Here is a 25,468-nt window from a genome sequence, read left to right as displayed (position 1 = left end):
TCATTTTTCTGTTATGGATTTACCTACACCACCAAAATTGGATGGAGGTTCCAATTTTATGCCTGTCTTCCAGTTATCAGTCGGAAACCAAGTGCCAAAAAGTAAATTGTGCATAGCAGAGATAATCAATGATCTGAAAAAGAATTCAGAAACAAAAAAGTTGAAAAAATAAAAATGGACACCACCACAAAAAAAACTCTGAGTCGAGTGCATGAACTAAATACATCCTCCTGACATTTGATCACATTGAATTTATCTTATGAAAAGTCACTTGGAAATTTTTTTCCAAGGTAAAAATTTGTGGAATCAGAAACTAGTGTTGGTGGAGGTTTGCGCTCTACGAGTGCAGTACTCTACTTCTCTTCTGCCCTGCTGGGTGCCAGTACCATGGCAGAAGGTACAGTAACGTTGGGAGGGGGTAGCTGGACTCGTGTGGGATCAGGAGAGGCGGGTTTGGTGAGGTAAAGTGGGGTTTATCTCGACAGCTTTGGGGAGTGAAGGCTTATCTGGGTCAGAGAGCTTTACGACATAAGCAATTAGGGCTGCCCTCTCTCATGTACCGGAGCAGGATGGAGGTCTTCCGTCACCTAGATTAGCTGCCCTGCTCAGGCGAGGAGAGTGCCACAGTTTGAGGAGGGAACCAGCTGGAAGGCTGGTTGTGGGGGTTCCTCACTGGGCAGAGACCTTTTAGATGTACACAATTTTCTTTGGGTCACCGAGTGGGTTAGAAGTGAAGGAGCTGATGACCCAAATGGATGAAAGGAATTTACAAAAAGAATTAGGTGTTTGTTAACTGGAGCGTGTTTAAACGTTTGAGAAGAAAAGAGCTATAGAAAGCGTTAATGCCACTCAACTGAACATCAAGGATCTCTGCTAATGAATCATTTGACTCAAAGTGTTTACAAGACATTTAGGAAAATCGATAAAAGGTTGAGATACACTCAAATAAATGACTCATTGGACTGGACTCCATCTAATAAATATATGGAGCCCCAACTCAACTAAAACACATCCATGCAAGATAATGTCATTTAATTTAGGTGGGACTCCATATATTTATTAGACGGAAATCCTGCACATACTTGAACTGAGTTCATCCAATGAGCCATTTTTTGATTGTACATGTTCATATAATACTGATTTCTTAATTTACAAAAAGTATCTCACAGGGAATTTGCAACATTTATGGCAAAATATTTGCTATATAAGTTGATTTCTTTGTACTATGACAAAGTTGGTTACCACCCAAGAACTTTGATTGGTTGTTTTTCTTCAGCAGTGGGATAACAGAAAATTACACATGATTCAAGTTGGGTTATATACTGAAGACCTTGGGTCGCACCCCTGAAAGTAGGTGTGCCGCTACTAGGATGGGGAAACTTACCACCCATAGCTTGGGGGTCGTTTTGACCGTTGGGGTTTTTCCGTAATTATTGTATGGCTTTTGCCTTACAATATAAAGCGCCTTGGGGCAACTGTTTGTTGTGATTTGGCGCTATATAAATAAAATTGATTTGATTTGATTTACTAGGTATACAACCCTAGTTAATATTTATGTACAACAGCCACCCCAGGGAGGTCAATGAAAGATTACAGGGGGAGAAAAAAAAATGCTCCAATCATATTGAGAAGTATACCACAATGATCATAGGGATTCCAAAAAGGTATAGTTTAGAGCATAACTGAATGTTACAGAGTTATGGGGTAAAAACTGTGGAAACTGTGGTAAACGCCAATTTCAGGGTGTACAGGGGTCAAAAGTTAAAGATGGTCCAATTTCAGTTTCAGTGTCAAGTTCAGAATGCATAAACTAGGCTGCATATGGAAAAATGTCATCTAATAAGTTGTGAATTTGTGTGTGTTACTGTCTCGACTGTACCCATATTTTCCACCTCTCTCTCTCTCTCTCTCTCTCTCTGTCATGATCAGACAATAGAACGCACAGAGTCGGTCCTTCGTGTGTGGAGTGAGACAGGTTGTAACCTCACGCTGAGTTCGTCTCGGAGATGCAGGCATCCGTTTCACTTAAACAGAGGCTTAGCCGCCACCAATGCCAGCTTTGGAAGACATTCACCTGTCTGCTTAAGGGGAAAAGCCTCTCAAGCAAAGGTGGAGCACACCGCGCCGCCTCTAAACCTGGTGTGCTTGGACGCCCAGGCTGCCTTTGTTTTAAGTGTAGCCCACTAAAACCAGAGTGGAGGACAGCAGTAATGAGACGTGACACCGCCCCGGGGAAAGAAAAGGAGGCCTAACGGATATCAGTAATCCTTCTCACCATGCTAACGCCTCTCAGCCTTCCACCCCCGCTGTCACACGAATACGCCATGGAGGTGCAACATAATGAAGACGTGCACATCAGGGCGTGTGTTAATTCTGCATGAACTGATGCGCAAACACAAAGATCGTGTATCACAATCTTTGAAGAACAGGTGACAGAGTGACTCTAATGATGACAGATAACCTGCAAGATCTCCACAAATATTAGCACACGTTGTTATGGCCATCACAGAAAACTTATACATCAAAGACAAACAAGATAATATACTTAATACACCAGGTGTAATAAAGGAGATTAAGTGAGATTTATATAAAAGATTACACTTCCTCTCAGCCGTGCTATCAAATGCAACATGACAGGAAATCAATATGAGCCAGTGAGGGTGACTGCGATCATTTTCACTGCCGTGAGGGAGATTTCTTATACATTCTTTCCACAAGATTGTCTTGTGTTTTTGTAGCGTTTCACCAAAGAACGTCACCAGATTCCACCGGGTAACTGATAAATAACGTACAAATATTAAATCAGGTCACTGCATCCACCACACTGTGGATCCGCCTCCAGTGAACCTCTCCAAGTGAGCATAGACCTCCCACAGCCAGCTGAAACAGACTGTCACTCGGGTACATACCTAGGCTTTTCCAAAGTCTATAGGGAATAAAAGCTATGCCCAAACATCAGCCAAATTTAAAAAGGCTAAATTATTATTATCACAAAGACCAAATGAAAGATTTACGATTGACGCACTTGACAAGTAAAGAGATTCAGAATAGTATGTCTGTCTCCAGTCATGACAAAATACACCATATACCTAAAGCACAACTAATCCTGATGCATCTGATTTACGCCAATCGACCATTCTATGCCTCAAATGATCCTTCTAGGAGCTGAGAGTCCATAACAGTGTCAGCAGCACTCAGGATAAGGTTGGGCTGGTCATTCAGGAGGGATCACAGAGGGGCAAGTCACCAAAGCAGGAATTAATAAGCATTACAGTCTTAGGTAAGAATAAGTCCCACCTTAAATCCTCGAGGATTCCTAAACAACTCCACTAACACCTGTTACATATGAGGGAAGAAGCTACGCAGGGATTAAACAAATATTATTTACAGGAACTACTTCACCAAATCATCAAGTGTGAAGCTAAAAACCATTTATTCAGATATGCCAGAATTATTAAAAAATTATTTTTCCACATCATAATACTGTTTAGTTATCAGTGTGAGTTTTCTAATGTACCTACAAGATGTTGGAAATTGTTTGGATTATAAATCGTCTTAAATAAAAAAGAAAAATTTAATAAAAAAAAATTCTGAAGTGAAATCAAAGGTAATGATTATAACACCAGTAACATAAAGGTTTGTGAAAATATATTTCATGGTCTTGATTATACAATACAAAATGACATTTGAGAAAATCTACAGAGCATCCAGTAACACATGTGACAGTCTTAGTGGATTCAGAAGAGACAACCTTTTTTTAAATCCACATCTTTATCTCCATATTACGTTGTTTAGCAGTAATGAGGTGCGGTATGTTTTAATGGAATCTGTCGGTGTTTGTATTGTGTCATTTCAATCACAATTACTAAATGCTTAAAAATAAATGCACCTTTTTTTGAAATTGTTGCAACTTTGTAAAGATGATAAAGTTGCAAGGCCAAATTTAAAGATCGCATGTCGGGGATTAGCCTCATTTGACTTCCCCCTCCCCCCATGAAAACACTTAAAAAAAAATCACTGACTTTAATATTTTTAATGTTTTGTACAATTACATTATTACAATTTGTATAAGAAATAACATTCAAAGTGTAATGACCATATTTAACAAACCATAAAATAAATAATGCCATTCAAGAAGTGATTTTTGTTTTAAAGTCTTAAATTAAAGTTTACCAGCTAACGAGAAGCTTTTGCTAAGCTGATCTTCAAACTGTTAATATGACACCGTCGGGAGCTGATTCCTTATCTGACCACCCGGAAGCAACAATTCAAGGTACAAATTATATCCAGCCAGCTTTTCACTTTACACCTACAGAGGTGTAAAACAGTACTGACTATGGCCAGATGGTCGAGGCATTATTCAACATTTATGTTAACATCTTCACATCGAATGTAGTCATCATCTTTGATTTTCATATTATATATTATGGTATATGATGACACTGGAACACAATCAGCCTGTTTGTAGCTGTAATAAGTTTAAAGTCAGTATACACAGATGATGCACCTCACTTTCCTTATTTCATGTTTCCTTCTTCCTTCACTGATCCAAAAATCAATCTGGTCTGTATTAATAAAGTGTGTCCCAATTACCTTAATTAGACCGAGGGCCAGGGATCAAGGAGACTTTTCAAGTGCTTGACTGAGTCTTTAAAACAAAACACCTTGACACAGGAATTTGACCCCTTCATTAGCACGACATTTTGCGTGCCAATAAGTAATCTTGTCATAAATTGTTGTAAACTGTGCATAAACTGTCAGTGCGCAAAGAAAATTCTGAAATGTTCAAAATTTCTGGCACGCATAAATTCTGAGTCACTTGCATGAACTAGTTGTGAACACTGCACAACCTATTTGCAAACACTGCACGTCACTGCGTGTCATTGTGTGCAAGGCTTTCCATAGTTTACACAGTTTACAACAAGTTTACTTATTGGCACGCAAGAGTGCGTGCCAGTGCGGGGATCGAATTTGTGCAAATGTCACGGTGGCAAAGCAACACAAACCCTTGAGTGTAAATCTGTTAGCGGCTGCTACTCAGCTGTCACTAAAATCTGTGATACGTTTTTGCAAGTCCGTTTTGGTCTGAACGTTCAGCTCGGGTTCCGGGTGAGCTCTGCTATGACTGTATCGCCTCACACCTGAAACACACTGCATGCAGGGCACATTTGTGTATTTACAATCTTTCCACATAATTTGTCTTTGTTAAAGTCTTCCTGTAACTGTTGTTTTGGACGAGACCTTTGCAGTTCACATTCAGTTTGGAGCTTTTTTTTTTATGTATGAGTGTGTTGCCTTTTTTTAAATTGCACAATGTACAGCACACATACAGCATTTCAAACACGGACAAAATTAAAATTAAAAAAACATATGTACAGTATTATGTAATATTTTTTAAATGCATACTTAATGTTTGATATGCATAAATAAAGTGCATCATTTTGTACTGCAATTCAAAGATGTACAATAAAGCAAAGTGCTGCTGTTTTAGTTGAGCCGGCCTGAGAACAGATTGATTTTTATTTTGTCATGAGGCAGAGTACATTTGACTTCTTTACTTGAACTTTCCAGCAAAAAATGTTGTGACACTGCTGTTTTGTTTTGTTTGTTTTTTTTACTTAAAACACGATTTCTTCACAAGTCCATCCTCCAAACGTTTGTCTTTCGGCATTTTCATTTCCGAGTCTCTTAAACTGTTTCATATTTTGGCTACACATGATAATTCCCTGAATATGCATTTGTACTGTTTGGGTTGCCAGCGTGGCGTGAGATCTAAAAGCTAACAATATGTTGGTGACGGTGGTGGGGGGGTAGACCTGTCTGGATACTACTATTGAGTTGCAAATGAGCTTGTAATTAGCCCTACACATTTGCCTGCAGGGAATCAGTGTGCGTGTGCATATGTGTGTGCGTGTATGTCTGATTGTGGGTTCTTTAAACCCATTTTCCTGAGAATAGGGGTTGACAGCGATAAGAAGATCATACTAATTACTTCTCCTCCTAGTTCCTTGTTAATTGTGCTTGGTGTGGATTTATACAGCATGATAATGCCTCAGCCCCGCCTCCATACGCACACACAGATGTATACCCCCCTCAACACCCCCCACCCCCTGCTTTGCTCGCTGCCAAAATCAACAGGTAATTTTTCTTTAAGTAGGACACTTCTGTTTAAGCTGCTAATTAATTATGCTAAGTGGTGTTTGCTGAAGCCACTGACGCTCTGTTTGTGTGCCACAGTGGCTTCACAAAATGTGAAGTTATATGACGCCGACCATACATATCAAATTTAACATTCCTATTACTTCCTCCAAGGAGGTCCTGAAATCATCCAAACATCCTCATTATTATGATTATTCTGGAAAAAACTTGTTGTCAGATGTTGTGTGTCTGGCTGCTCATATTTATGTTCTGCAGACAGATTATCAGACGGGATTTAAAGCTGCTTCACCTCATTTGGAGGCAGATGATCTTTTACCTGACTGCAACCTTTCCACTAACGAAGGCCCTCGTCTGCCTTCAGAACTGTTTGGATGAAATTAGAAATTCCATATCTATCATATTTTTTCAGGCTCTAAATCTGATGCTGGACAAAACTCACAAACATACTGGTTTTATTTGATTTAATTTTTGAGGAGGGAAATCAGGTGCAGCACGTTTGCATTTATGACAGAAGCTTAAACTGATTAATGAGAGCAATTAATGAGCTGCTGAGATGAGGAGGATTGAACTGGGCAGCTAATCATTAATTCTGTGACCTGGCGTTGCACTGGTGCACATTGATGTTTTGATGATGTCTTTGCCTGGTGAGAGGTCACCGCCATCGTGCCACTGTGCCTGCTTTAATTATGTGGGTATTAGTGGGGTGAGGATCACTGCAGATTTATGTCATCACAGCTGATGATACAGATACAGTCCTGAGTGAAACTCTGTGGTCTTCCTTTATGAATGCAACCAAGTTATTATCGAAGTTATTTCAGAGGTCTCAAACTGGTGGCCCGTGGGCTGAACACAGCCAACACCTTACAAGATTATGGCCTGCAGAGAGCTTATTTATTTTTAAATGTATCTTCCTTCTTGGCTGTAGACCTTTAAATCCCGTAAGGTGAATCAACTGTCCATATTTTTTAAAAAACACATCACCAACAGCTGTTTTGTGTCGTGTGTGTCACATGTAGCCAGTCCAGTCTTGAGTGATAAAACTAAAATGAAATATCCAAATGTGATTTTTTTTTTACAATTTACAAAAGTTAAAAACCTAATTTATCAGCCTCTTTAGCTCCCCTGCCGTGTAAAGTTGATTACTGCACTTTTCCACACTGATTCAAACAGAAATGCTCATTTCAATGTGTGTGTTTTGTAGCTGCATTCATTTTGAAGGGAACCCATTAAATAAAGTATCTTTTTGCTTGTTTGCTCACTGCAGTGACAGTCCAGATATACTCAGGCTAAACCAAACAAGCTGATCAGCCAGTCACTTCTGCCCACTCTACCCCCTGCTAAGAGGCTAACGGTCAGGATGTATAATCCTTCCCAAAACAACCACAGAGATGCTAATTGTATCCATCTATAAATACAGGTCCCACTCCTTGTCCTCCTTCTTTGCTCTGACACACTCCCAGAAGCTCGAGTTGTGGCTGCTGTGCTTCCAAAACCACGGCCCACACATGGGTGCATTCAGCATTTCATGCACATTGTGAACTTTTTAAAACGATTACTGTCAAGACAAATCAAGATGTTCCCGCTGCTGATGTTCACAACAGAACAAGTCGCTCGAGTGTGCGAGAACCTGGAGGAGACGGGTGATATGGAGCGCCTCGGCCGGTTCCTCTGGTCCCTGCCAGCCGGGGAAGCGCTAAACCAACACGAATCTGTGATGCGAGCGAGAGCCCTGGTCGCTTTCCACAGCGGAAACTTTGAGGCTCTTTACCAGATCCTCCAGAACCACCGGTTTACACGCGAGTCACACGCCAAACTCCAAGACCTGTGGCTGGACGCGCACTACAGAGAGGCAGAGAGGCTTCGAGGACGGCCACTGGGACCGGTGGAGAAGTACAGAATCCGCAAGAGGTTCCCTCTGCCCAGAACCATCTGGGATGGCGAGCAGAAGACGCACTGTTTTAAGGTAAAAACCAAATTATTTGAACCGTGGACACAAACAATCCCCTTAGTTCTGATATTTGTTTGTTTTTTACTCTATCAGATGGTATTTTTCGAGGGAAACTTTAGCAGCAGCAGCAGAGTGTTTGTGCTTTTTAACCCGTGGCTCTAACGTGTCAGGCAGCTGGACCCTGAGCTCTTAAGATGATAACACCTTGAGCCGCGGTGATCCTTTTGCTTTCTGCCGCCAAGTCCAGTTACAAAAACCTCAAATAAGTCAGAACAGGAACCCACCTGATTTAACAGAACATTTTACAATCAAACCGGATCAGGTATGTGATGATATTTGCAGATCAGTGGTTTGAACCCAGGGTGCCCTTACGCAAAAACACTGAAGCCAGAATGTGCAGATCAACACCTTACGCTGAGGGTTTTTTGTAATGCAACAGTGAATTATCATAAAAACGTAATAAGATTCAGGCATTCATTTCCTGCCATCCAAGTCCGGGTCACGGTGGCAGCAGACCAAGCAGCTCATCCACACTTCCCTATCCTCAGCCAAGTCCTGTAACTTGTCCCAGGAGAACCTGAAGCGTTCCCATGCCAGCTGGGAGACATAAACCCTCCTGTGTGTTCTAGGTCTTTGCTGGGGTGTCCTCCCAGTTGGACGTGCCTGGAAGACCTCCCTCGGGAAATGACCAGGGGGCATCCTCACCGGATGCACAAACCACCTCAGGTGGCTCTTTTCAATGCAAGAAAAGCAGTGGCTCTACTCACAGTCCCTCCCAGATAGTCGACCTCCATAAATCGAACTCTTCATAAAATGCATAAATAAATGTACTCTACTGATATTTATCTTAATTAATTACGTATATTGATTACAGTCAGACCCACGACCCGATCCAGGATAAGCAGTTGCAGATGAGTGACTGATTACAGTCAGAATAAATAAAAAAAAAAACCAAACTTTACACACTTTAACCACATCACAATTAAACATTTTTACAAGAACGTAATTTTAGTTGAGGGTGAGTTTTCTTGAGAAAAGCACAGACCTGGTGAGCCTTTCAATAATTTAAAGTTATGATTTCAGCACAACAGTTAAAACTTGTTCCTGATGAATAATGTCGTAACAGCACATTTCTACTTGCAGATTTCTCTAAATGAATCTTGCCAAATGCCAATTTTTCTTTCTATAATTGATATGTGTCATCCTGAGTTCATTACCAAGAAAGCACAGCTGGGAAACAAGTATTTTTACTCTCTCCTCAAAAAAATCTAACAGCCAAATTACTTCTTATACTTCAATGTTCCTTCAGGAAAGAACTCGCAGTTTGCTGAGAGAGTGGTACCTGCAGGATCCCTACCCCAATCCTTCCAGGAAACGCCACCTGGCCCAGGCGACGGGACTCACACCCACGCAGGTCGGCAACTGGTTCAAGAACCGCCGGCAAAGAGACCGCGCTGCATCGGCCAAGAACAGGTACCTGAAAGGGACAAAACCAAAGAAAGAGAAGCTAGGAATGATAAACCATGAAATCATTCTCAAAGAGAGCTTCATTTGGGTCCATAAGTAATTGGACAGTGGTGGTTTTTGCTGTAGTGTAGACCTTCAGCTTTATTTCAAGGTTTTTACAAAAATACTGCATTAACCACTGAAGAATTAAGGTCACTTTTATACGCAATGCCTTCATTTTCAAAGCCCATAAGAATTCATAAATGCAAATGATCACTTTTCCAGCCAGTTTTCTGTAGATAATTCAGGGGATGGATACATGAACATTTCCAAGTCACTGAATGTGTATTAGACTTAATTTTCATCAATCACTAAGAAATAATTTTCAATTTATTTTCATTTATATAGTGGCAAGTCACAACAAAGTTGCCTCAAGCCGATTCACACTAGTAAGGTCTAACCTTATCAACCCCTAGAACAAGCACACAGGCGACAGTGGTAAGGAAAAACTCCCTCTGATGATTTGAGGAAGAAACCTCAAGCAGACCAGACTAAAAAGGGTGACCCTCTGCTTGGGCCATGTTACCAATACAATTGAGAGAAATACTTTTAAAAATGAAAGGCACCAGAGAGGTGACACAAACTAACTCATTTATGACTTCATGATACCACTTGTACTAATCGATCACAAATATTCTGCTGATCAATACAAACTTTAGATCACCTCTCCAGGCCTTGTGGTTGCTGAGGCAGAAAATATGTTTTTTGCATGACCTGCTTTGCCACTTTGCCGGCACACAAGGTAAAAAAAAAAGGCAATTTTTCTTGAAATTATGACTTAACTTCCAAAAAAGAGAAAAAAATACATAAAATGAAGGCAAATTATTCTTGTAACAGGCGATGCACATGCTAACCAGCATGCACAACTATTGCAACCGACCTTTTGTTTGACTCAGCTAGAACTAGTTTGCTTGCAAGCTGGTGGTGCATTGGTACTATCCAGTCCTACCAAAGATCTGTCACTGGAACAGTTTAAATTTTGGTAGAACATGATTTTATTAAAATAATTGGCAGTTACGTACCTAATAGGCTAGTCTTCATTTTGAGCAATGTTTACTTGTATCACTTCAAAGAAAAACATAAAATTTACATGACAAGTTTAAATTGATGCATCTGCACATGACTTTGCATTTGCATAAATACATAGATCAAATCACAGTGAATTGAATTTCCCTTCATATTTAGTTGCCAAAATGCTTGACTTGACTTCGTAACACTAAATTCTTAATAGTGATAAAAGCATTTCTACAATCTCGTTTTTCATCTAAGCTTCCTTTTGCCATCACCCAGGTTGCAGCAGGATCTTGCCCTTCTGCCATCTGAGAACTCTCCTGACAGTTCCCTTCCAGAGCGTCACCATCACCTCCGCTTGCTCCCGACCTCACCGTGCCACCTGAGCAGCCCGGGGGCCAGCGACTGCAGCTCAGGGACAGAGCGCAGGGGAACAGGGGCGTCCACCCCAGAGATCTCTGTCAGCAGCGACAGCGAGTTTGAGTCCTGAGACGGCGGAGGACTTCCTCGGACAGATGTTCAGAGAAACGCTGCTGAAATACCTGCAGCTGCAGCCACGCTGGAGATGTTCTCCAAGGGAAGAAATGGAGACTGAAGCATCCAAATATGGATATGAGTGAGCAAAAGGGGAATGAGATGCAAAAAGAATATGCACTTAAAAAAAGCACCCTGCCTGACCTTGACTGTGACATTAAGTAGTTTAAGCAGGCAAATACCCAATAAAAAGTGATTTCCAACTCTCTGACAAATACGAAGTCCTTTAGACAATAAAGACATTGTTAATTTTGATACTTCTGCTGTAAATATTTTGGGATAGGTCATTATTGAATAGTTATTATTTGAACTTAGCAATACAAACATGATGGAAAATGCCTTGAGTAGCCTTCATTCAACATGGACAAATTTTATTATCAAAAAATAAATAAAAAAATGATTATGGAAACTGTCAAATTATTTGTAATACAAACCTATGTGGCTTTTTCTTCTGAGCAGCACAAAAACATAATCATTCAAGTGAAAAACATCAGCCACCAAATCCAAGGATTCAGCCACCTCCTGTTTTTCTTTTGAAATGTTGCACGTATGTGAAATTTTTCAAAATGAAGATAACTATAGTAATACCGTCCTGCTGAAATAGCTGGTTTGGAGGCGCTGTTTGCCATTTGTACAACCAATGATGACTGTCACTTTAATAATTAATTCATATCACTACTCCGTTTTAACATGTAAAAGAACTTTTTCAAATTACAAAGTTACATATTGACAACTGTTCAGTTATATCAGCTCACGATACTGAGTTACTGGATCACATCAGCAGCATACGTATTGTTCCAACACAGTTACAAAAGGTTAGTCTGTTTATAATACGCATGCAAAACCTGGATGAATGAAAGAATGAAGTGATTTTAAGACATTTCACTGCCTTAAATATGAACTGAAGGCATAATTTTTGTGAAAAAAAAAAAACAAAAAACATTTAATCTTAGGAGATGAAGGATGCACACATGCTGCTTCAAGCACAATTTAGCAGTTACTAGTTGTGCTTTACCTGTGTGTTTCTCTTGATGCCTGATATGTAGCTGCTTAACTAATGAAGCTGAAACAGAAAAGACCAAACACTATAATACAAAGCACTGATTCATCATGATCCATTGTGCCTAGTACATTTAAGAACATCTTAGTAAGACTGTGTCTCCGTCTCAAAGGCCTATTGGCTGTTTTTCTTATACTAACCCTCATATCACACAGAACACTGCTGCAATTAAAAGAAAATGTGGTTCATAAATGGCTTATGTAAATAAATAAACCTATTTTTATCCACTTTCAGGTTGACTCCATTTTCTGTGTCTGTTGCTTCAAAAAGTGTGTGTTCTGCGATGTATGTGAATCATAAATATTCTGGAATTGAAGCTGGACCATATTAGAATTCTGTTAAGAATTCTGAAGGTGCACAAAGCCATAATTTAACTCTCACACTAATCCTTATTGTAAATCTAAAACAAAGTGGCTATCTGTAAGTAGTCGTATTAATAATTCCAAATTCTATTTGTATGTAGTCATATTAATAATTCTAAATTTTTATATATAGATATATATATATATATGTGTGTGTGTGTGTGTGTGTGTGGGCACAATTTAGAACTAGAAACTGGGGGGCCAAAGTGTGAGGCCCGCAGGGCCGAAGCCCATAGCCAACGGTTTCTAGATAAGCTCAGATGCATTCTGAGCATCCAGAACAGTAATTTTAATGTTTTGAGAAGACTATAAAGTGGACACCATTTGACTTATGCAATTTGAAACTGTGGATATAGGAACTTTATTCTGAGAATATTGATTTTATTAACATCCTGGTGTAAATAAGGTATCATCACGTATAGAACTCAAAAAGAATGATAGGTTGAGTTTTCATTAAAAAAAAAAAAAAAACAACTGCAATGTGGTAAAATGTATTCATAAATATGAAAGAACAGGCTCTAATTATGAAGTATCGCATACTGTATTTTTTTTCTCAAGATTTGTTTTTGCATAAGTAAATTACTTATCATGAATTTAATTTTCGAAGTGGCACTAATGACAACACTCATACTGAACATAATTTCACTTGCATAGACTGATTTTGGAGATCAAGCAATAATTGCAGATGGGCTTTCTGAGGTCCCAGATAGCTTTTCTGATTTTCTTTTCTAACTTTCAGAATTTAGTAAATTAGCATATGGTCCATTGATACTTATGTGTAGACACTAGTCCCTAGAAGCAACTATTTTTGGTTTCAAATCTGGGCAAATGCAGTCCCAGAAAATTCCAAATGTGACAAACAAGAAACAGGTGTTGGAAACAAGTCAATGCTGCTAAAAATACAAACTTGCAGAAACAAAGATACTATTCTGACATGGTTTTGCACATAAGACTGGCATAGCATGTTTCAAGTACACACATATATGTCAGAAGGTGGGGGGGCATACCATATTCTGTCCCCCCTTGGTTGAAAAGGTGTGGGGGGGGACATGTCCCCCCTATCCCCCACCAAATTGTGCCCATGATCCACACCAAACTTGAGTAGGGTCACCAAGGGGGAGGTCACTGGGGCCCTTCAGTTGAAAGTGTAGGTACATGAACACACACATGGTCAGCCTTATATATTAGATCATGACCCACTCACTGGAGCCCGTATTTTCGCAGTTCACGTGGTACTCGGGTCAGGTTGCAAGCATTACATTTTGTTTAATATTAGTAGCAACTGGCTAGGGTGCACATTAATTACAATCTGAACAGGCCAGCGTGTTCCGTGTGCCAGTTAAAGCCCGTGTTTTTTCAATTAAAATGTACCTGCGGTGTACGGCTGCCAGAGCGTTACAGTGATATGACATGCCGTCACCTTTTATCATCACTTGAGTCTCATGCCACAAATTGCTCTATGAAAACTAATGACACATAATGCAATGTAACTTAGTACACCTTAACTAAACTGACCTGAAATATACAATGACATGGCTAAAATTCTTCTCTTTTACCCGTGTGTAGAACAGCTAAGTCAGCTAGTATATATATCATGAAGGCTAACAGCTACACACCTGCATGGATCACCAAAGATTAGCTTGCAACATTTTCACAATGTAAAAATACCAAACATTAATTCAGACCATGTGTTGAGCACCTACCACGGACTTAACACCCACAGTGACTTCAGCTTCTTGTACTCTGTAGTTTTCAGTGCAGACTTTGTGTTATTTCGGAGCTAAAGCTAGCTAGCATTTTAAGTGTAAAAGCAAAACTTTATAACATTTACCACAGCTCTGAAGAAACGCCCAAAACCCTCAAAGATTTTTATTTAATCTTTCTTGGATGCAAAATATTCTGGATGTTGTTTTGCGAAGAATTTGTTACAAAAAAACAACAAATTTGACAAGTTTTACTAAACGAAGATGGCGGCAGGAAGTCACCTCGTTTCATCGACGTTTTGTCTCCATGGCAACACCTGAGACCAACCGGAAGAAACAGCGCCATCTACACGCCATCTTTACCTATTACTTTAGAATGTCAAAAAAAATACAAAAACTCAAAATAATGTGTCAACAAATAAATATAGCCTGACATATTCATAGGTTGAATATCTTCAGAGTTTCTGATCATGACTTCATTCCATATGCGTAAATAAAGCTTCATTAAGGGTTTGTTAATTTTTTTTAATTTACAAGCATGGAAATGAGTGATTTTGTGATATTTTTCTTTAATAAGAAATCAACTGCAATTATATAGCACTTTTCCATCTCCATCAGAACCTTAAAGTGCTTTACAATGATGCCTCACATTCACCCCTTCACACACCAATGTCAGGGTGCTGCCATACTAGGCGCTCACTACACACCGGTAGGAAATAAGGGATTGAGGACCTTGCCCAAGGGTCCTTAGTGATGTTTTAGTCTGGCTGGGATTTGAAGAAAGGATCCTCTCTGAAACTCAACGTATAACCACTAGACCATCACCTCCCCTTAATAGGACATATACAGAATTTGAAAAATGTGAACTCACTACATTCTCTAAATTCCAAATTTTATGAACCTAAACATAGATGTTAAATGTTGCTCAAAGTTTTGTGGATTTTGAAAATGGTGATTGCTTTTCTTTTCTCAAAATATATCAGTAACTATTTAAAAACAAGGTATTTTTGCTATTTGTTTGCCCCTTCTCCTCAGTTGTGGGTCTGACTTTCTGATAATTTCGAAAGTGCTTTCTTGCCAGTTGCTTCTTCATGTTGGGGAACAGATGGAAGTCTGATGGTGCCAAATCAGGAGAGTCTGGTGGGTGTTGAATGGGTTTAAAGCCACAGTCACGCACGGTAACCATGGCAATGGGTAAGTTGTGATGGGAGTCCTGATACAAACACTTTTTGTAGTGTCCAGAGGAATTTTGCCTTGATTCTTCATGTCGTATGGACTCTCGCCCTTCCAAACAGTCACCAAATACAATCTGGGTTAGAAAACCTTTAATGAAGTTGTTCCTTGGTGTTATCCACCTGGTGTACGTCTGGACAGAAATCAAAAACCAAGCATGCCATGGTGACAAAACCTCTGACATTCCACGGTCTGATGTCAGAAGATGCCAACAGTCACTATGTCACTAGTCAACCACATTGTCAATCATCATGTGGTGCACACGGTTGATGTTTTCCTCAGTCATTCCTGTGGTCATCTTCAAACAAGTGCATAGTCATTTTTCTTATATATTAGTCCAAAACGTATCATCCAAGCTACAAACTCAAAGCTTTGGTACGGTATGTTGTTGAATGATGGTTAAAAGGTGTAACTGCTAACGATCCCACAGATAATGGACTAACCAGAGGGAATGCAGTTGTAGATACATAAACAAGACCTTGAGTTGTTCCAGCTCTAACTCCTCCCTGACTAGGCACCTCGCCTTCTGCAATCCCGCCTCCATCTGAAGGAGCACCAGAAGCTCTTCTGCCTTACCTGCCACTTTCAGCCAAACCCGCGTAGCGGTAGAGTTAGTCATCTGCTGGGACGGACAGGAAGGAGCATCCTGAGCTGGTTATCGTTACGCTATGGACAGCGAGGGAAGGAAAGTGGTGGTGTGTGACAATGGGACCGGAGTAAGTCCAACTCTCCAAATGCATGATGATATCATGGCAAACTTTGTGCTGTTGCTGTGAGGTTCCATGTGTGTGTTTGTTTTCTGTTTGAAGCACCAAGAATTACAACAAAATCACTGCTCCAACAAGCTGAACTTTGTCTCATGGGTGTGAGTTTCTGTGCTGATCCCACATCTGTCTGTACATGCCACCCCGCGTGCACGCCCAGACACACACACACGGCTTTGAACTCATCAACAATTGCATGAAGTAGAGATGTGGTGGATTTACACAACTGCAGATCTCAGCTTGTCGTTGGAATATACCTAAAGAGAAACACAAACCATAGCTGAAGACAACCAGTCAGCTGGTGCTTCTTTTCACCCGGAATTTCAGGGATCCCTGCAGGCTAAGGAATGTGTGCATGGACACAAAGACAAGTCGAGACATTTCTCAGAGGCGTAGTCACAGCAAAGGCTCAGAGCACAGTTTAAAACCTGTGGAATTATGCACTGCAGTTTTAGTCCATTTTTGTGATTTTTAAATTAAATTAAAGCATTTAATTTGATTGGCACTTTGGAGGTCAAAGGGCTTTACCTCAATACAAACAGTTTGCAGCAACAATATAAATCAAAGAGCTTTGAAACTGTTTAAAGGGCAGTATAGATACACCTGAGCTAAAACTGTTACATGGACAAATAGAAGGATGCATTCAAATAGAAATAAGAAATAAATTGGTTTAAACATAAATTTTAAATATTCTGTCAAAGAAATACTCTGTAAACTTCACTCCAAATACAACAGTACAAAAAATAAAAATCTGGGGGGTTAAAACCCGTTCATTTTGATATTATTTGAACTTTCCATTTCTATTACTGTATTTTTTTTCTTGCCTTTTTTTTTTTAAATCCAGAATGTTTGGGTGTGGTGTTTTCAGAACATTATGAATGTTGTATTAGAGCTTTCACAGGATGTTCCCCAAAGCTTAATTTAAATAACATTTTGATAGTTTTATACAAAATGGCCTTGTGGGTAAAAGCCTGAGCCAGTTAGAAGATCAACGCTGATGTAATATTTGAAAGTTTTGTTCCATTTTGTCTATTTGACTCCTTCAATTCTTACAGAAGTATTTTTTCCAATGATTTTTATTGCCTTTTATGCACCTATTTCTTCTTACAGAAGTATTTTTTTCCTGTTATTTTTAATGCTGTTGACACACTATTTTTTTCTTACAGATTTTTTTCCTTTTCTTTTTATTGTTATTGATGCACAAATGACACCAGATCAAATTCCTTGTATATAAGAACTTATTTGGCAATAAATTCCATTCTGATTCTGTTGCAATTTGATCAAAACATGATAAAGAAATTTTAGGATGTTAATCGCAGTTCTTGGCTGATGTCAGAACTCATTCTGCAAATCAGAAATTAATTTTAATCCAGAACCAAAATACAAGGTAAACAAGCAGCATAAAAACACACCAATTCCAGTCAAATGATTGTATATTTCTATTATTTCTTCAATTAAATCTCATTACGTTTCATCCTCCAGTTTGTCAAGTGTGGTTTTGCAGGATCAAACTTCCCTGAACACATCTTCCCCGCCATGGTGGGTCGACCAATCATCCGATCAACCGCAAAAGTGGGCAACATCGAGATAAAGGTGACACTCAGTGCTTCCTTTGGGACATCTGATGAAAAGTGTTTGGTTTTAGACCAGCAAGGATTCAACATAGTAACACAGAGGGGTAGCAAATTGGCAGCTAGTCGGCCAAAAAAGTCTACAAGTGTCACCTAACACAGCCTCTGTAATAATTTTTTTCTTCCTCCACAATGGCCGACCTCGTCTGTGTCCAGGACCTGATGGTGGGAGACGAGGCCAGTGAATGTCGCTCTCTGCTGGAAGTGTCCTACCCCATGGAAAACGGGATGGTGCGGAACTGGGAAGACATGCGGCATCTGTGGGACCATACCTTTGGACCCAACTGTCTGAACATCAATCCACCTGACTGCAAGGTACGACACAAGTGCATGACTTCAGAGCTCCCATGTAAATACATCATCCATTTTTGTAAACTTCATGAATAAAAACTGTGGAAATGATCTCCCTTTGTAACAAATGACAACCAGACAAAAGTCTACAAGGAAACTGCTCTTCCAAAATGTTTCACACAACCATAGTTGTCAAGTGCAAAGTTCAAAAAGTATAAAATTGTGGTGTCATTGCAGGATAATAATAAAAAAAAACAACAACAAAAACTCCTCATCAGTATTTAAATTCTACTTTTTCCAAGATCTTGCTGACTGAGCCGCCTATGAACCCGATCAAAAACCGTGAGAAGATCACAGAGGTCATGTTTGAGACGTACAAGTTTCACGGGATCTACGTGGCCATTCAGGCGGTGCTCACCTTATACGCTCAGGGTAAGACGCTCAAATTAGTGACATTTATTCACTAAATGAAATTGATGTGATGATGGTTTGACGTTGCTTAAATATTGATGGATTATAATTTTTCTAATTCAGTTATATCCAACAATTTAAATATATCACGTTGCACCAACGGGAATTTTCATTGTCAAATCAATTATCAAATCTAATCGGGCATCATTTAAGCTTACAGATCATAAAACATTTGAGGCACATTAAAAAGCATCTTTCTCAAAAAAAAAAAAAAAAAAAAAAAACTTCTTGGCATAAAAAAAAAATAATTATTCACTTTCTTTATTTGCAGGGGTGGAGGACAAGTGGTTAATGCACTTGGTTTCAATGCAGAAAGGTCTGGGTTCAAACCCCACTCATGCTTTAGTACATGTATAATGTGTTAGGAATATCTTTGCTCAGATACTTAGTAAATATAAATCAGGTTCCCTGTGAATTTGACTAGGATTCACTAAATATATAATTTTTGGTGATGTAACTCATCATTTGGCGTGTTATTACTAAATCCAACACATTTCAGGGTGATTCTTAGACTACAGGCACTTATTATGTCCTTTGATCATATTGTATGAAAAACAGAAAAAAGGGGAAATTTCACACTTTTATAGTTATCTTTACAATGAAAGTGTTTTAAGAACTTTGTTCTAGTAGTCTATGATGACTTTTTCACCTTTTTTCAGCATCATTATATGCAAATATTGCCGTTTTGTGCTTGTCCCACACCCAGACTTTTGATCTTCAATGATAAAAATAAATGGTAAAGAAATGTTTTTTCTAATGTTTTAAAATATCTCTGAATAAAATATCAGTAAAATAATCAAAACATAATTGGAGTATTCAATGTCATACAACTGTTGTGGGGTTTTTTTTTAAACAAAATGTAGTTGTCCCACACTACTGCCGTAATTTCCACCACAACACTGTAATGTCCCTTTAGACAGTTTGTATGAAAGATTGTTTGGGCAGTTTCTATTGAGATAAACAATGACATCAGAGCACATGTATATAGCGCCAAATCACAACAAACAGTTGCCCCAAGGCGCTTTATATTGTAAGGCAATGGTGTGGTGGAAATTACATTTACAAGGTCAATAGTGCCCGTAGTTAAAGAATCACCCTTCAATTGTTGCTTCTATTAACGTCACTTTGTTGCCACAATATTTTTGAGTAACCATCGGTCAAATTTTTTACAGTTTTACAGTGTAATTAGGTCAAAGGTCAAGGAAAACACAGCCTGGAGAAGCCTAGATGGATGATCTGCACCATATGTTGGTATATTTGTGATTGATTGGTATGCATGAATTCATGATGACATCACACAGAGTCGGAAACACCATTACAGACAGATGTAGATTTAGTTCTATGTTTATATTGCGGCGTGATGAGCGTGTGCTTCGGCCCTCTGACGTCCTTCTTTTTAATGGAGATGTGTGGCGACCTCTTTAGTCTTCACGCTGTCGGCGTGGACCCCGTTTGAGCTCTGAGCCTCCACTGCATGTCCTAACAGTCTGATGACTATTTGCAGGGTTGCTGACCGGCGTGGTTGTGGACTCGGGGGACGGCGTCACCCACATCTGTCCCGTATATGAGGGTTTCTCTTTACCCCACCTCACTCGCAGGCTGGACATTGCGGGACGTGACATCACACGCTACCTCATCAAGGTCAGCTGGAACGCTTGTGTTTGGAGAGCACATTGGGAAGTAAAAAAATAAATAAAATAAATAAATGAATAATCCACCTTCCTGCCCTCAGCTGCTGCTGCTCCGCGGCTACGCCTTCAACCACACGGCTGACTTTGAGACGGTGCGCATGCTGAAGGAGAAGCTCTGCTACGTAGGATACAACATAGAGCAGGAGCAGCGCCTTGCCACGGAGACCACCTACCTGGTGGAGACGTACACGGTAACGTCACTGTGGCCACTTTGCACCTTAAAAACACAGAAATCAAGTTCCTGTCCAACCAGATAATTCATCATTAGAGCGGCTGTTACACAGACCGGGCCGGGCAGTGGCACGGGCGGGACAGGCGGTCGCCTAGAGTGCCAAACACCAGCGGTTGACAGTGACATATTATAATACCAGAGGTGCGACCTCTTGTGGCGACACAGAGTATCACTTCTTTTCCTTTCTGCAGCAGAATATGTGGTAACAATATCAACACAGATGTAAAACCTCGTGCCATCGTTTCCAGGGTCGGCTCAGTCCGCTGCATTTGGCGCTTGCTCTGTAACCTTCATGCCACTCAGACCAACATCAGGCATCTGTTTTTGGTTCTAGCTCTCCCAGCATTAGTGATCAGCACTGACACGTGCAGAAATCTTTCAAAAATGGACATTATGGGGTTTATATTAGGCATGTGAATCTCATCACTGACAACAATTCGATACGCACCTCGATACACTACCAGTGATATGATACATGACGATACTGATGATACGATTCACCTCTGTTCCCGATTCGATGCAAATTCCTCACAATGCAATACGATGTGATTTGGTGCAATACGATTAGGAATGGGTTATCAATATCGATGCCATTATCGATACCGCTTATCGAGCTGATTCTTTATCGATTCCTTTATCAATTTGTCCTGTGAATTTTCTGTGTACTAAAAGACTTTACAGGTTTTCTATGTCAACATTTTATTGAGTCTTAAAGTAAATAAATATGAAATTGGTCACTGGATCCTTGATCTCTGGACATCAATAAAAATAAATTTTTGTAGTTTGTCAAAAGCATTTCCTTTCAGATAACGACACAAATGTAACGCCACAGATTCTGAGCTAAGCTCTTCAGCCAGCTGCGCTGCACGTCAGGACATGATTCATAAAAAATGCAGGACATCTCATTTTGGGGAAAAACCCCCCGGGTTTGGACGGTTGTAGTTTTTTATTTGTATTATCACGTTTGGAAAGAGGTGTCATTTGATTTAACACAGTGATTCACTATTAAGTTATTAATTCCGACCAAAACTTGCGCAGCTCTTTTGAGCTGTACACTCAGTCCCAAAAAACAGTGGATATTATTATTATTATTATTTCCTTTACCTGATAGACAACTTCAGTTTACCTGACTCCAGCGGCTGGTGCTCACGCCAGCAGACCTGCCGCTTCTGAAAACCAGTGAAGCAGAGAACCAGCGAACAGTGGGTCAAAACACTGCTTCACTGCTTCAAGCAAACCCACTGCAATCAACTTAGAGAAATAGTCCTTTTCTCGATAAACACCCTCGAAACAATGGCCGCTCCACTGTCCTGAACCATCTGTGGTGCATTCAATGTGCCTTGGAAAAAAAAAAAACGACGCAAGCAGGCAGCGAGCAATGCAACAGGACTCAACCTGTCAATTGGATCAATGCACTCACATCGCGCACATTTGTATTTAGATACCTATTCGTAAATAAATCTCCATGTCTAGTTTATATGTAAAAAGGCAAATGACATTTGCAATTTCTAGTAACCCAAAGTCCACCCCTTACTAAACGCTGAAGCTTGTCACCCCTTCTATTCTCAAAGCACTGGCTCCATCTAGTGGATGATGAATGTAATCACTTTTGTTTTTTTAAACATCATGACTGGAAGAACGGTGTTAAATAGGTGCCGTTTTCCTTCACAGCTTCCTGATGGCCAACAGGTGAAGGTGGGTGGAGAGCGGTTTGGGGCGCCTGAAGCCCTTTTCCAGCCTCACCTCATTAACATGGAGGGAGCAGGCGTGGCCGAGCTACTCTTCAACACCATCCAAGCTGCAGATATCGACCTCAGGTCTGAATAGTTTCACTGCTGCCACACTTTTCATCATCTGCTGTGAACATGATGTCATCATTGCCTCTATGGGGTTTTTGTTTTCCCCCCTGCAGGGCAGATTTCTATAAGCACATAGTGCTGTCAGGGGGGAGCACCATGTATCCCGGCCTCCCATCCAGACTAGAGAGAGAGATCAAGCAGCTGTACCTGGAGAGGGTGCTGGACGGAGACACCCAGAAACTTTCAGTAAGAACGTCATCAGGATAGACGCCGCGAGCTCTTTTATATTTACAGAACATTAAATACAGCATCCGGGTGACGTTTTGTCTGCATGAATAACTGCTATAACAAAAGTCTGCACAGCTTTAGGAACGCAACAACAGTCATAATCTGCAGCATAACCCTTAATATTAATGTAATTCATAGTTTTAAAAGTACCCTTTATAAAGTCTGTATACTCCAATTATAATTGTTACATTACTGTGGAATTAGTGCATCAATTTAAAAAAAGTTCTGCAATTAAAAAAAAAAAAAAGTATACAAAGCAGAGAACATGTGTCGTGCATGACCTTTTAATGTGCTCTCTTCTCTTTTACCCCTGCAGAAGTTTAAGATCAGGATTGAGGATCCTCCCAGGCGTAACTACATGGTGTTCCTGGGGGGCGCTGTCCTGGCCAACATCATGAAAAATAAAGACACCTTCTGGTTGAGCAGGGCAGAATACCTGGAGAAAGGCCTGGGAGTGCTGCAAAAACTGGGAGGCGGAGTCAGATAAAAAAAAAAAAACGTCATGCAAACGTTGCATTTTGGAGTAACACGCATTTGCCATGATTATAAATGATGTGGAGGCTTATAAGACACAGCAGCATATATTATACACAGTGCAGTGCTTTGAAATGCGATCTACACTACAGAGGCTATGAAGTGTCAAAAACAACACTGAACGAACACACACCAAAATTTCAGAAAACATTAACCAAACAAAAAAGAAAAACACGATACTTCAGAAAACACTTTAACCAAACTCGCAAATAAAGATATAATTCTTTAAATCACATTAACCAAACAAAGAAACAAACAAAAAAATAAAATTTGAAAACACACCAACCACCTCTTGGGGTGGGTAGATTACTTCATAAAGCATCATCCCAATTAAAAGCAAAAGAAAATTTCAGAGAATATATCAACCAAACAGACCAGTAAAACATTAACCCCGCCCCCTGCCTAACAAAATGAAAACCCCACAACATTTTGGAAAAGACACCGAGCAAACAAAAACAAGTCAGAAAACATGGCAGTGTGTAGAAGTTAGATAAAGATTTCTATGAGTTTTTCTATCTTTAATCCCTTTGATGAAATGTTTTGCTGAAGTTAACCTAAATATCAATGTTTTCAGATGTGACAATGTATTTTGTAAAATCTCGGTTTATTTTCCATTTGTGAAATAGTAATGTTTTCTGTTTTATTGATGTGTTTTCTGAATTATTTCCTTGTGTTTTCATTTAATGTTGTGTTTTGCACTTCAGGGCCACCACTGTTCTGCTAAACAACATACAGTATTATAAACAATGGTTTTATACTGTATATTACTTCTTTTTCTGTCATCCTATCTTTTGTTGTTGTTGAAATGATGCATCTGTATTTTACAAAAATTAGCTGTAAAATATCAAATTTTCAGAGACATTAAACTAATTGTTTTAAATTTATTTTTATAATTCATGTTAATCAAGCCAAACTGAAGATGTATTTTTTCATGCTAAAAGTTAAACTACTAGAGAGCAAAGTTATGCTCTCATCATTTAAAATGTGAGATCATGTTATTAAAGTAAAACATTTCTGGTTTTACACCCAAACACAATGTTGTCAATCCAGCGCCCAAAAAAAAAAAAAAAAAAAAAATCCAACATTGTGATCAGATATTGCAATATTTATTGCGATACCGATTTACCTGACAAAATACAATAATGTGGTTTTATACTGAAAAGAAATAGTGAGTCGTTATGACTACATGCGTCACGCACGCACACACACACGCACCACATCCGCGTAACCTTCACGTGTACGGAAAATGAAAAAGCATGCAGCTATGTTCAAAACACATCACAGGTCCCCAATGAAGCTCCAGAAATCCACACTTAGAATAATTTTCAAGCACACGAGCAGATAACTGAGTGGAACAGTCAGTGGACGAGTCACCAGAAACTACTGGAGACTAAACATTTACATTCTAGCAGAAATCACGAGTGGTTTATTGGTTTTTTACAGTACGAGCAAAAAAACTCAAAAGCATCTTCTCAAATTAATACCGTTTGGAGACGGTTCAACTCAAACGTGGACAGATTTAAATACATTTGCACTAAAAATATTGCAGGTTGGTGATTTTTGTTTTCTTTCCCACAATATCGCTTCCCGCCTACTCGTGAATCCACCTGCCAACAACAAAATCAAAACTGCTCATTCATTTTTAACATAAAAAGATGACCGTCTGTGATTGATTCTAAAAATAAGTAGCCGATTTTAAGCTTCTGTTAACCTGCAAAGTAGAACTGAAACTGTTTTTTATTAACTACCCCCAACAAAGGTGTAAATAATTATAAACTGCTTTTAAAATCGGTTTCAGCCAGATATTCCCTTAGTTTGCATACAACTCAAAAACAATGTTAGACTTTAAGTGATACCGAAGTTATTTTAAGTAGGTACAAATATTAAAAGTTGTTAAAACACACTTAAGTTATTTTAAATATAATATTACTTGTTTTGAAGTGTTTTGAAAACATTTGTTACGTACAGCTTAAATGGGCACATTTTCAGATCAACTAGTTTCACCTGGTTTGAAGTACAACAAGGACCGACTAGTTTAAAAGTGCTTTAAAGCTGATTTGACATCATTTTAAATCTGCAAGAAACTCATTTAAGTGCCCTGTCACACCTTGACGATTTAGCCACTGTATGCTGACAGCCCTGTTTCCACTGAGCGGTTTGGGTCGGTACTGCACGGTACAGGTTGGTTTGCACTTCTACTACCGCAGAACACTTCTGTTTGGCAGGCAGAACACATAAATATTGGCAAGTA

At 39.4% G+C, this 25,468-nt stretch overlaps 2 protein-coding genes and 1 long non-coding RNA gene across 3 annotated transcripts; 2 read left to right on the top strand and 1 right to left on the bottom strand.

Annotated features, from left to right (window-relative positions):
- Positions 1-974: 974 nt before the first annotated feature.
- LOC117504556 lies at positions 975-25,258 on the bottom strand. Its single transcript, XR_004558825.1, has 3 exons — positions 25,249-25,258; positions 12,130-12,132; positions 975-1,087 (listed from the first exon to the last, which is right to left on the bottom strand). It is a non-coding gene; the product is annotated as an uncharacterized LOC117504556 (long non-coding RNA).
- Positions 7,733-11,470, top strand: six7 (SIX homeobox 7). The gene is made up of 3 exons (XM_034164003.1): positions 7,733-8,122; positions 9,417-9,580; positions 10,904-11,470. The coding sequence occupies exons 1-3, from the start codon at positions 7,733-7,735 to the stop codon at positions 11,112-11,114; spliced, it is 765 nt and encodes a 254-aa protein (XP_034019894.1). The 3' UTR covers positions 11,115-11,470.
- Positions 16,070-23,979, top strand: zgc:101810 (uncharacterized protein LOC493612 homolog). Its single transcript, XM_034164002.1, has 9 exons — positions 16,070-16,232; positions 17,763-17,873; positions 18,068-18,226; positions 18,505-18,634; positions 20,178-20,314; positions 20,406-20,555; positions 22,268-22,413; positions 22,509-22,641; positions 23,000-23,979. Exons 1-9 carry the CDS (start codon positions 16,185-16,187, stop codon positions 23,168-23,170), a joined length of 1,185 nt encoding a protein of 394 aa, XP_034019893.1. The 5' UTR covers positions 16,070-16,184; the 3' UTR covers positions 23,171-23,979.
- Positions 25,259-25,468: the final 210 nt, after the last annotated feature.

The sequence above is a fragment of the Thalassophryne amazonica genome, chromosome 23, assembly GCF_902500255.1.
Source record: "Thalassophryne amazonica chromosome 23, fThaAma1.1, whole genome shotgun sequence".
NCBI lineage: Eukaryota > Metazoa > Chordata > Actinopteri > Batrachoidiformes > Batrachoididae > Thalassophryne > Thalassophryne amazonica.
The sequence above is the reverse complement of the archived record's forward strand: the minus strand, read 5'-3'. Positions and strand labels throughout refer to the sequence as shown.

Excerpts from the sequence above, each read along its gene's own strand:
- zgc:101810 (XM_034164002.1), top strand. The coding sequence starts at position 16,185 with ATGGACAGCGAGGGAAGGAAAGTGGTGGTGTGTGACAATGGGACCGGA. Across the intron at positions 17,874-18,067 it reads TGGGCAACATCGAGATAAAG|GACCTGATGGTGGGAGACGA; the intron begins GTGACACTCAGT and ends GTCTGTGTCCAG. Across the intron at positions 18,227-18,504 it reads TCAATCCACCTGACTGCAAG|ATCTTGCTGACTGAGCCGCC; the intron begins GTACGACACAAG and ends ACTTTTTCCAAG.
- six7 (XM_034164003.1), top strand. The coding sequence starts at position 7,733 with ATGTTCCCGCTGCTGATGTTCACAACAGAACAAGTCGCTCGAGTGTGC. Across the intron at positions 8,123-9,416 it reads AGAAGACGCACTGTTTTAAG|GAAAGAACTCGCAGTTTGCT; the intron begins GTAAAAACCAAA and ends ATGTTCCTTCAG. Across the intron at positions 9,581-10,903 it reads GCTGCATCGGCCAAGAACAG|GTTGCAGCAGGATCTTGCCC; the intron begins GTACCTGAAAGG and ends GCCATCACCCAG.